Below are 11,065 nucleotides of genomic sequence, written 5' to 3' on the forward strand. Positions count from 1 at the left end.
CCCCGCGCTCCTCTGTGATGCGTGGCGCTGGGACCAAGGGCGCCCACACCGTGGGCGGACATCAGGGGCACAACCCCGCCCCGCTGACCCCTCCTCCTCCTAACCCCCATGACCCTCTCCCCAAGACGTCCTCCCGCTGACCTCCTTTCCCCATGACCGGCAACCCCCAACCCCCAACCCCCCCCGCGCTGACCCCTCCCGCTGACCCCTCCGCCCGGGTCCCGGCGCACCCGGGAGTCAGTTACTTTCCTCTGAGCATGCGCGGAGCAAACGCGCCCGGAGGCCACGCCCACGACTCCCGTAAAAGCCAATCCGAGCCGGGCGCGGCTGATTGGCACCCAGAGGCCGAGACCCTGGATCCGGATTGGGCACGCCTGCGGGGGCGGATCCGGAAGCGGCGCGGGAAACGCGGGCCGGCGGAGGTCGGGGGTCGCGAGACCCGCATGGCGGAGGCCCGGAGGCACGGTAGGCGACCTGGGGGCTGCGGGGAGCCGGGGTGCCGGGCGGGGCCCAGGGCCTGTGGGACCCCCGCGTCAACGCGGGCTTGCAGATGCTCCGATCGCGGGGACCCCCCCCGCGCGTGGTGACTCGCTCTCCACACCTGAGGCAGCATCCTGGCTGAGCCTCAGTCTGTAAAATGGAGATGATACGATTTACCTGCCGTGCGTGCAAATCGTGGCACACACTGTTGTTTAGTCGATGATAGCAGTATCTCTATCTAACTCCGAGCAGGGTTAACGCGGTGCTGCCGGCGCTGCCTTTAAACTGAATGCCAGAAATACAGGGAGCCCCTATATCGAATAAAGCCCAACAAACTGTAGCTTCTCGTCACGTGACCCCGTAATCACGAACATTAAAATGAAAACAGGGAAGCTTAATTTTTTCCCAGCTTCATTGAGATGTAAACGACATACAACACCATGTAAGTTTAAGGTGTGCAGCACAGTGACTTCACACATGTGTGTGTATGTGCTGACTGCACATTGACCACCCTCGTAAGCGTGGTTAGCATCCACGCCTCATACAGTGACGTGAACTACAAAGACCTAGTCCCTCAGCACCTTCGAATCACACAGCAGCATGTTCACTGTCTTTGCCACGCTGTCCATCACATCCCCAGGACATACTTATTTTTTAACTGGTGTTTGTACCTTTTCACCACCTTCACCCCTTTCTCCCACCCCCTCCTACTGCCTCTGGCAAACACTAGTCTGTTCCCTGCGTCCATGAGTTTGTTCTGGGGATGTTTTGTTTTCAGATTCCACACATGAGTTAGATCACACGGTGTTTCTCTTCCTCTGACTTTTTTCATTTGGCAGAATGTTTGATTTTTTTTTCTATTGGGTTATATAAGTCCTTTATATATTTTGCATATTAACCCTTCGCTTATCAGATATATGATTTACAAGTATTTTCTCTCATCCAGTAGGCTGCCTTTTCATTTTGTTGGTGGTTTCCTTCGCTGTGCAGAAGCTTTTTAGTATGATGTGCTCCCACTTGTTTATTTTTGCTTTTGTTGCCCATGCCTTGGGGTGTCATATCCAAAAAATTATTGTCAAGACTGATGTCAAGGAGCTTACCGCCTGTGTTTTCTAGGATTGTTATGGTTTCAGGTAAAAGAGGTTTCAAGTGTGTCTCTCATATCACTCGGATTAGTTTGGAGCATGAGTTTTTCCCCCTTTACATTTAAAACAGATGATTGTGGTTTTGCCCTTTGAAATTACAGGCCAAGTGGCAACTATAGTTAATAAGCAATTGCTTAAAATAAGAAAAAGAAGCTAATTTGTCACAAGGCAGACTGTGGGGAAGAGTAAGTGTCGCCTCCTCTCTGTTGCCCCCTTTTCAGAAAACCGTGCTTGTGTGACCTTGCTGCAGGTGGCGCCCAGTTACGCCTTTCACCGTCGGCTCTGTAAACGGCAGGCATTGCGCGGGTCCTCACGTTCCACCATCACACCCCCGAAAGCACATGGAGGGATTTTAGTGAGAACCCAAACTACATTTTTATATCCCCACTGTGTGTAGGATCGGCAGGCTTGACAATTAAATGCTGAGGGTCTCGGGGCAGGCCTGACTGTGGGGGCTGTCACAGAGGTCTCCGTGTGACGGGCCAGCCCCCTTCTGCTTCCCTGCGTTTTGTCTGGGGGATCCCGTCTCTTCACCCCAGGCTTGTCCTTGCTTTACAGCACATTCTTTCTCTTGCTCTGTCCTGTTCCTGACCCTTCTAAGCCTGACATTAAATGTTCCTCCCTGGGCGAGGAATTACTACGTCATCTGTAATACACCAGTCTACTTCGTAGAGCCTCTCAGTTAACTGAATTACGACGAATGAAACCTTTTCATTGTTTTCACCGGTCAGGAGACATCCTTCCTGAAATCAGCCTCCTTTTTCTGTTCGAAATGGGACAAAATAGTCAAGTAAAGTTAAGTCATTTCAGAACATTGTGTTTGGAAGGGTGGGTTGATGACAAAATGCTAGTGTCACACATCTCTTAACGAGGCCAGCGAAGGGCCCCCATGCTGGGCAAGGCTCCAGGGAGGTTGCAGTCGGACAAGCTTCCAAGCACTTAGAAGTTGTTGAAGCGTGAAACCAGAGTGTCCCCTGTCCTCAGTTTTCACTGTGTGCCTTGTGTTGAGTGGCACAATCGGCACTGTGTGACAGGTAGACAGAACAGTGGCGTGGTGCCGATGTGCCCTGGCATCCCTCGTCCTCACAGTCTAGCTGCTCTGCAGGAGCGTCAGGTCGCAGAGTGGCAGGAGGGCACTGGGGGGCCATCTGTGCATCTGTGGAGGGGACGTGAGTGTGGCATCGCTCGCATGAGGTAGGCCACATGGAGACCTCCGGCTTGGCACTCACCCATGCAGCAGGTGTTAATTGGGTGTCTCCCGAGCTGACTGGAGCTTTCTGTGGCACTGGGGTGCTGCGCGGCGGTCCAGGCCGGTCCCTTGGGCTGGAGGCCCGATTGCATCTCCAGAGCCATGCCGATTGCATTTTAAAACCCACAGACAAGCTCAGCTCTGGCCCAGACCAAGGAAGCGTGAACTCAGGGGTCGGCAGTCAGTCTGAAAGTGACTGCCTGTGCCAGGTGACGTGGCCAGCTGCCCCGTGACAACTTGTAGCAAAACTTCAGGGTTAACAGGGAGCGTGTTTTGTGGCAACACTCCTTGAGTAAGAAGTAAATTTTTTTTCAAATGCACTCTATTTCACACTGGGACACTATCACCAGTTCTGGAGGCTGTCTCTTGGGCCAGACTTGGGTGAGCCTCTGTGAGCCTCTGTGACAGAGGCAGCCCTGAGGGACCCCCGTAAAGAGCCCCTATTCTGAGGGGTAGCGCCGTGGCTTCCTTCCTACTTGGGGAAGGGACCAAAGGGACCCCCGTGAAGAGCCCCTATTCTGAGGGGTAGTGCCGTGGCTTCCTTCCTACTTGGGGACATTAGGTGAGACTCTGACATGTAACTGTGGCCCTTTAGCTGCTCGGTGAAGGGAGTGCGTGCCATAGGCCGAGTGTCCGGCCGCTTTTGAGTAACTTGCTCCTGCAGTGCCCCCTTCCCGCCGGACAACCAGGCTAGGTCTTCTGGGTGCCCCGTCCTGGGAGCCAGGCGTGTGTGGCAGTAAGGATTACGGGCAGCTGAGCCGCCTGGCCCTCCAAGGCCCTCGGATGAGCTCGGGCCTGGCCCCAGGCCTCGGCTCCAGCGGGCTGAGCCCTGTCCTCTGACAGTGAGGCGCTCGTGTGCACAGCCCTTGCTGTGGTACCCTCTGCATCCCCGAAGCGGAGGTGGTGGGACAGGCTCTCCATTTGTGTCTGTGAGTGTGTCTCTCTGTGCTCGTGCATGTGTGTGTGTCTCTGTGTGTATGTGTGAATGGTACAGTAAGTGCTGCTACAAAACCCTACAAGGGAACATTCTGGACAGAGTTCAGAATACTTTTTCTTTAAGTGTTACAATTTGGGGAGAAAAATGACCGTTTGGTGTATAACTGCTCTTTAGATAGGGCCACCACATCCGGTGGTCATGGCGTAGAATTCTAGTGATGTCCCATCTGAGTACTAATTTTCTTTAATTAATATTTTGGGAAGTTGGCCAACTCTTGCTTAAACCTTAACTAATTATTTTTCCATTTATAATTCTATTACGAAACTGTCATTTACTGAATTAGCGTACTACCCTAAACTTCTTTCTCATGAAGTGGTGTGGTGATATCGTCCATCATTCTTTTATTCTTACATTATAGATGAAGGTTAAATACTGTGTCTCATTAAAGTGATAAAATGTAAAAATATATATTGAATATCGTTTTTGAGAAAACTATGGATAGGCAGGCAGATGCTCAGGGCGGGAAAAGAGAAAATTCAAAATATCAGATTCTAAAAAATACAGTAACCCTCAGAAAATTTGAATTTGAAGTGGCTGCTAAAACGAGATGCACAGATGTCCGGGTGCAGAAAGGAGGCACTGGGCCAGCGCTGACCGAGACAGGCACATCCCTGTCACCTTTAAAACCACGAGCGGTTGGGGGTGTGTGCGTGTGCGCGCCCGTGTACGTGTGTGTGTGCTGTGTGCGTGGTTCCATGCAGGTCTGGGAAGATCCTCCGATTTTCCAGGCTGAGCTGAGGAGGGGACACCATACAGTTGGCGGTGGTAAAACTTTCTGTTAATGTTTGTTTCTGGTCTTATTTTAAGTAGCAGTTTTTTCTTTAAATATGGTTTCAAAAAGCCAAGTCCTATTTCAAATTCTAGATAATATCACTTTTCCATTCGTAAGTCTGTTAATTGAGAATTCTAAAAAGGAGTGTGGTAAGCCTATTTCTTCTACGTGTTTTTCTCTCAAAATGAAGTACCAAGAAGTCACGTGTGGAAGTTATTCATTAGCGTCTGCAGCCTTTTGTCGTCACATACTCCCTGTGAGCGTGGGTCAGCTGGGTCTCGCTGCTCCGCTGACACCGCCCCTTGCGATACAGTTTGGAGCTCGTTTCACTCCCCATGACCCCACAGCAGTTCTGCACGTGTTTTTTTGTCCTCTGAGACCCATGCTCATAGGGATGGGAAGAAAAGCTTTGAAATATTTGGCTACAGAATCACAAGTGAACGGACTTCGTTTCCAGTCTCGTCCTTTACCAGAAAGCTCTCTAGAAGTGCAGTGCATCTTTAGTACACAGAAATGCGTAGTTTACCCCAATTTTAAATAAAGTGTGTCACATACACAGATATCGAGTGGAGCGCATCTTCCTGTGCCGTCCAAGTGGACTTTCTACAGGAAAGAACGTGACTTCCTGGGGTAACTCAGTCAGTGGCCTCCAAGGTCACAAGGCGCTTGTTTTCTGCCGAATATTTTTCATCTTCCTTTGCTTTTTTCAGAGCGGAAAGTGATAGAAGAAAAAGATCCTATTTCCCTTTTCCGTCAGAGACTTTTCAGATGGCTGCACTCCCAGTTTCCCTGATCAAGAGACTCTGGGCTGTGACTGAACTGGAGGGAGCGGCGCCCCTCCCCCAGGGTGTGTCAGGGCTTGTCACCACGCCCCTGGGCAGAGCAAACCTTCCTTATTCGTACCTGTTAGATTTTAAATCAAGTAACTGCGTGGAGGGTTTTAGAAGTGAATAGCTTCACCACCAGCAATCAAGCTGTTTCCTTTCAAGGTTTACATATTTACAGTTCTTCCTAGGTGTCTGATTTCCAAAGAACACTTTACTGAAAATTTGTTTTTATTTGGCTTGTGTCTTCAAATTGAAATGGTAAGTTTAGGCAGTCTTCTCTGAAAGCTATGTAAACATAACTTAATTCCGCAACAAGGAGACTTAATCTCTCGATTGGTACCTGGATTGGTACCTGTCCGCGTTGCCCTCGGTGGCGTCTCGGTGGCGTCTCGTGCCCCAGCCCTGGCTGCCCACCGCGGGACTTGCTCACTCCACGGCGGCGCCTTCTGGCCGTGTTTCTGAGTAACGAGGCTGAAATGGGCGCATTGCGTCTCCCCCTCACCTTCTGTGCGATGCCGTGTGGAGAGTCGTACCTGTTCCTCATCCCACTCCCATCTGCCCGGAAATACCGATTCGTTAGGACGGCGTTCAGCCTCCAGCGACAGCAGAGCGCCACCTGAGAACCAGAGTGGCAAGTCTGCACGCCTCATGAGAGCCCTGCTGGAGAGGAGGGCTGGTCCCCTGATGGCAGGCGTCAGTGTGGGCCCCGTGCGGGGAGCACAGGTGGAGGCGGCTGCACCGTCTGTGCTGTGCTCCCAGCTGGCCACCTCCACTGCCAGCCGGTCCTATCACGCCCGCTTGGTCTGCCCGGCCACACGGGGCCTCGTCTTCTGAACTGCACATGGACCCGTCCTGGCCCCAGCGCCCTCGGGACCCAGGGCCCCAGCCCCAGTTCTGAAACAGGCTCACAGCCTGTGCCTTACGGACTTCAACCAGAGAGGAGGGCGTTAGGGAAGGGCGGAGCAGGTGTGGCCCAAATGCAGACACCCAGGAGTCTCTGTCACCAGACGCAGGCCCGCCCCCTCCAGGGCTGGCTCCACCCCTGCACTCACCAGGTGGCAGCCCCAGCATGGCCATGGGTCTCCAGGAGGCAGTCAGCTCCAGGCGGCCAGGAGGTCCCGTGGGGGGTGGCATGGGGCGGGGGGAGCCCTCGGGCGAGTCACTTCGTTCGCAGGAGGTAATATCAGAAGGTCTTTGTTTTAAGTGAACCATATGTGCAGTTTAAGTAAAGCTGCTGTGAGTGCCCCTCCCCGCTCCCGGTCCCCTCCCCGCTGCTCCCCTCCCCGCTGCTCCCCTCCCCACTGCTCCCCTCCCCGCTGCTCCCCTCCTCCTCCCCCTGACAGCTGCTTGCCTTTCAGTGTTCGCTGAGAAAGTGCTGCAGAGACTTTTCCCTCGTGTTCCACGTGGCCAGGAAACGAGGGCGCCCTCGACGCCGGCCTCCGAGAACCCCCCCGAGGGCGAGAAGGCGGCAGCTGAGGCAGAGCGTTGCGGGTGCAGCCCCCCACCAACAGGTAAGGGGCGGGAGGCAGCACAGCACCGTCTGCTCGCCCGGAGAGCCCGGGCTCTGAGCCTCGCTGCTGCTGGCGGCGGCTCCTGCCAGGTCCCGTTCTGCACGTGCCCGGTGAGCGGACGCACACTGAAGCAGGGTGGGAGCTGGTCGGGAACCCCCTAGCCAGAGGCCGGGTCGGGGCGCTGCTGCCCATTCGTGCACTCTGGGCCGCAGGCGAGGCCTCCCCCTTGGCTGCTGTCACTCTGTCCTGCTCACTGGCCCGTTTAGCTGCGTCCGCCAGGACGGGCTCCTGACGTGTCTCCCACTTTGGCCTCCCTGGTGTGTCGTCCTCAGCTGAGGCCCTCGAGTGGCCTGCAGGGGAAGCTCACGCACTCTAGTACCCCAGCAGCTCAGCCTAGTGAGGGCCTCCCCTGGGAGACACAGGGGAGGCCACGTAAGCTCAGCAGCAGCGGGGGGCCCTCGAGTCCCAGGTGGATACACAGGTGCTCAGAGTCCCGGGCACCCTTTCTCGGGACCATTTCCATCTCTCTGTGGTCCCTCTCTGGCACGTGTTCCATGCGATTCTGTTCCTGAGCTGGTCTCTCTCCTGCTGGCCCAACTGAGTCACCTTGAGAAAAGAGACAGGTTAGTCCCCTCGTGTTCACGTATCCTGACGGGATCCGGACAGGTAGACCCAGGAGGCCCACCAGTCCCAGCCCCACTGACTCAGCACACGGCCACACAGGGGCAGCGCCGGTCTCGGCCACAACATTTCCAGGCGAGCCCACAAAGCCTGTCTGACCTGGAAGGCAGTGGACACTGAAGTCCTCACCGCCAGCACCTCAGACTGTGACTAGGTCGAGATGGGGCTTAAAGAGGCAATTAAGGTGGAACGAGGCCATTAGGCTGGGCCCTGATCCAGCATGAAGAGGCGATGAGGACACAGACACGCACAGAGGGACGACCAGGTGAGGACAGTGTCTGCCCAGGAGAGGCTCGGGAGGACCCAGCCGGCCTACACCTGGATCTCGGACTCCGGCCTCCAGGACTGGGAGACGGTATCTGTCGTTGAAGCCCCAGAATGTGCCGCTTCGTTACGGGGCCCGAGCTGGCCAAGCTGACACCCGTCTTGCCCACTATGAAGGTGGGTGCCGTTCGCGTCAGCACAGCGGACGTGCCGTTCCGCACGTCCCCTGTGATTTCCTGTTTTTCTCAAAATTGTACTGAACCAACATTCTTAATCCTTTGAGAAATTTTGTTTTTAGGGTCTATGTGCATCTTCTTCCCTGTTCTGACTCGACCACCGGGAAGGCGGGCGGATGATGAGGCAGCGGGAGCTTTGTGTGGGGAAGACACTTCTCCGTCAAAAACTAGTCTCTACAGACTTCGGGCTTGTTTCCCAGAAGATGAACAGCTCGTTGCTGGATCCTCTGCACAATGGACAGTTCCTCCGTGACACACGATGGACAGTCCCTCCGTGACACACGATGGACAGTCCCTCCGTGACACGATGGGCAGTTCCTCTGTGAGACGTTTGAACCAGAGCTGCAGAGTCACCAGGGGTCAGCATCTAGAAGCCTCTTATCCATGAGCATGTCAGATGGCAGCCGATTGCTGATGACAGTGGTGAAACTGAACCTCCTGCCACCATGGGGCTCACATCCTCCTTGGGGACACAAGCGTGTGAATAAATAACTACAGAATACGAGAGGATGTCTGCACAGGGGAGCGCAGACGCAGTCTCCCTCCTCAGGCAGCTGGGTGACTGTGACGTGGGTGGGAACGCAGATGCTGACCCCGGGTGGAGGGAGGCCCAGGCCAGGGACGGCGTTCTGCGCCCAGACGCGCCCCCGCACACGGCAGACAGGGCTGTGGTGGTCTCTCCTGCCAAGGACACGGATCACGTCTGGCCCCGCTCTAGTGCAGCCTCCTGGGCCCTGGCTTCAGATGCCGGGCATGGGGCCCGTTCAGCCGGCCGCAGCCGCTGAGAAGGGGCCGGAGCTGACTCAGCCGTGGGGTCACAGAAGCCTCATTAGACGGGGCACTCACTGGGGACAGGCAGACTGCGGGGAGCAAGGGCAGGCCGGTCCCAGTGAGGACTCTCTGGCCGGGCTGGGGCGGGAGGTTGGGGTCTGCCTCCGGGCTCGCTCGGGCGGCGTCAGGGTGGCCGCTGGTCCTGGGCAGACCGGCGGGCAGCAGTGGGCAGACAGGCGCTCCTGATGGCGCGCTGGGGGGTGAGACCCACGCCGACTTTACCTGCAGGTGGAGAGAGGTGAGGCCTGAAGGCCCGCTGGCCGGGCCACTGGTGAGAAACTTCTATCTCCCAAGCAAAAGCATATGCAGGACATCAAAAATGGCATAATTTCTCTTAAGAAAAACGGATTTGGGCACAGACAAATGGAACACAGAGTGCGTGGCCCGGGGCGCTCAGCCTGTGGGCGGAAGGGCGGCGGCGCCATGCACCTGCGCAGAGGGGCCGCGCGCTGGGGCTGGGCCCCCCAGCTGCAGTGAGGTACCCAGGACCCGCAGATTGTGTCCGCTCGCCTTCTCATCTGTGTCCGCGTTGTGCCAAGCCAAGTGACATGAGCACCGCCTGGCGTGGTGAGCAGCGTGCGCAGGCGCGTCCGTGGTGAACTGCATTGAACTTCCATCCTCTTGAAATCTGAGACAGAGCGTGTGACAACTTACCGGAAGAGAGTTCTCAGACGGAAGTGTACTCTGAGTGGCCAGCAGGATAAATGAAAGCGAACCCGCACTGGAACACCGGGTCGGAAGCGGCGGAGAGGTCAGGCGGCCTGCACTGGGCTGGCCGCAGAGCAGCTGACTTGCTCCGGCCGCGGGAGGCAGTGACACGGGGTGACATCTTTCAGCCAGTCGGTTGTTGATCTGCAGCCACAATCCACACGTGGCCATTTAGATTTAAAACATAAAATTACAATTGAAAACTCAGTTCAGCAGGCTGGAGGCCCATGGCCAGTGGGCGGGGCGCACAGGTAGAGGACATTTTCTTGGCGATAACAAGTTCTGCTGGCCGTCACCAGTCTGGACTTGTCCCTGCAGCCAAGGAACGGATCAGCAGTTGTGGGCAACGTCCTAAATAGGGGGCACCTGGGAAAAAATAAATCGGAGCCACACTTTCCTCAAGCTGGATTCAAGAGGAGTCAGAATTTAAGTCTAAAATATTGAAACCATAAGGTATTAGAAGAAACTGGGGAGCTTTTCCCCTTTAGAGTTTCATACATAACCCAGAGGTGTAAAATAAAAGATTGATAATTATACTTTATAAATCAGAAAATTCTGCATGGCAAAAAAAAAATACAACTAGCAAAGTCAAAATGCAAACAGTAAACTGAAAAAGATATGACAACTCTTTGGTGCTGACAAGGGTTCGTTTCCTTCATATGTAAAGAGCTCATATGCTAATAAGAAAATGACATAACTTGTAAGAGAAATTGGTACAGGAGAGTCACAGGCATTTTGCAGAAAAATTGCACGGTGGCTCTGTCAGCATAAAAAAAATGTGTTGGATCTGTCCATAGCAAAAGAAGCACAGACGAGGGGTCACATTGTTCACGTGGCGGATTGTCAGAGATCGAAAATTTGTTGACACTGTCGAGAATGGTGGGCAAGCACCCAGGCACAGCCGTGTGGAGTGTAACTCCATATGGTCTTATGAACGGCGTCTGAGGACACCCATCCAGATTAGGAGTGTGCCTGTGGGACTCAGGATCACACCTGTAGCAACTCACCTGTAGCTGAAGTTACCTGTGCAGGAAGGGGTGTGTTCAAGGTCATTCATTACAGCCTCATCCAGAATAAAAGAGATCTGCAAGTCTGAATTTCCGTTAGTAGGACGCTGGCTAAATGAAGTCAGGTGCGTTCGCCCCTTAGAAGGCTGCATTTGTCTGCCGGATTGAGGGGTGCCCTTCAGAAATCCCTGGAGGAATATCCAGATGTATCATGAAGTGACAAGGCGAGAGGCAGTGTGCAGGGTTTGCTACTGGATTCGTTAAATGAGAGCGAAGACAGGAGTAGCATACGTGTGTCTGAATAAACAGCAGTGGTCCTGTTAAATGGCGCCAGCTGGCCCGTGTGCCCCCCGAGTG

The 11,065-nt window shown here is 54.6% G+C and overlaps 1 protein-coding gene and 1 long non-coding RNA gene across 2 annotated transcripts in view; both read left to right on the forward strand.

Moving 5' to 3' along the window:
- The first annotated feature begins 257 nt into the window (after positions 1 to 257).
- Positions 258 to 11,065, forward strand: part of ERICH1 (glutamate rich 1) — a 27,057-nt gene continuing 16,249 nt past the window's right edge. Inside the window, exons 1-2 of the mRNA XM_023522321.1 lie at positions 258 to 465; positions 6,829 to 6,981. Of these exons, the coding sequence (XP_023378089.1) occupies positions 258 to 465; positions 6,829 to 6,981 (361 nt within the window). The remainder of the gene's footprint in view (positions 466 to 6,828; positions 6,982 to 11,065) is intronic.
- LOC105304371 overlaps positions 6,988 to 11,065 on the forward strand; it is a 6,002-nt gene continuing 1,924 nt past the window's right edge. Inside the window, exons 1-2 of the long non-coding RNA XR_896985.2 lie at positions 6,988 to 8,103; positions 8,225 to 10,749. This is a non-coding gene — a long non-coding RNA (uncharacterized LOC105304371). The remainder of the gene's footprint in view (positions 8,104 to 8,224; positions 10,750 to 11,065) is intronic.

Source organism: Pteropus vampyrus, unplaced genomic scaffold (genome assembly GCF_000151845.1).
Source record: "Pteropus vampyrus isolate Shadow unplaced genomic scaffold, Pvam_2.0 Scaffold338, whole genome shotgun sequence".
Classification (NCBI taxonomy): domain Eukaryota; kingdom Metazoa; phylum Chordata; class Mammalia; order Chiroptera; family Pteropodidae; genus Pteropus; species Pteropus vampyrus.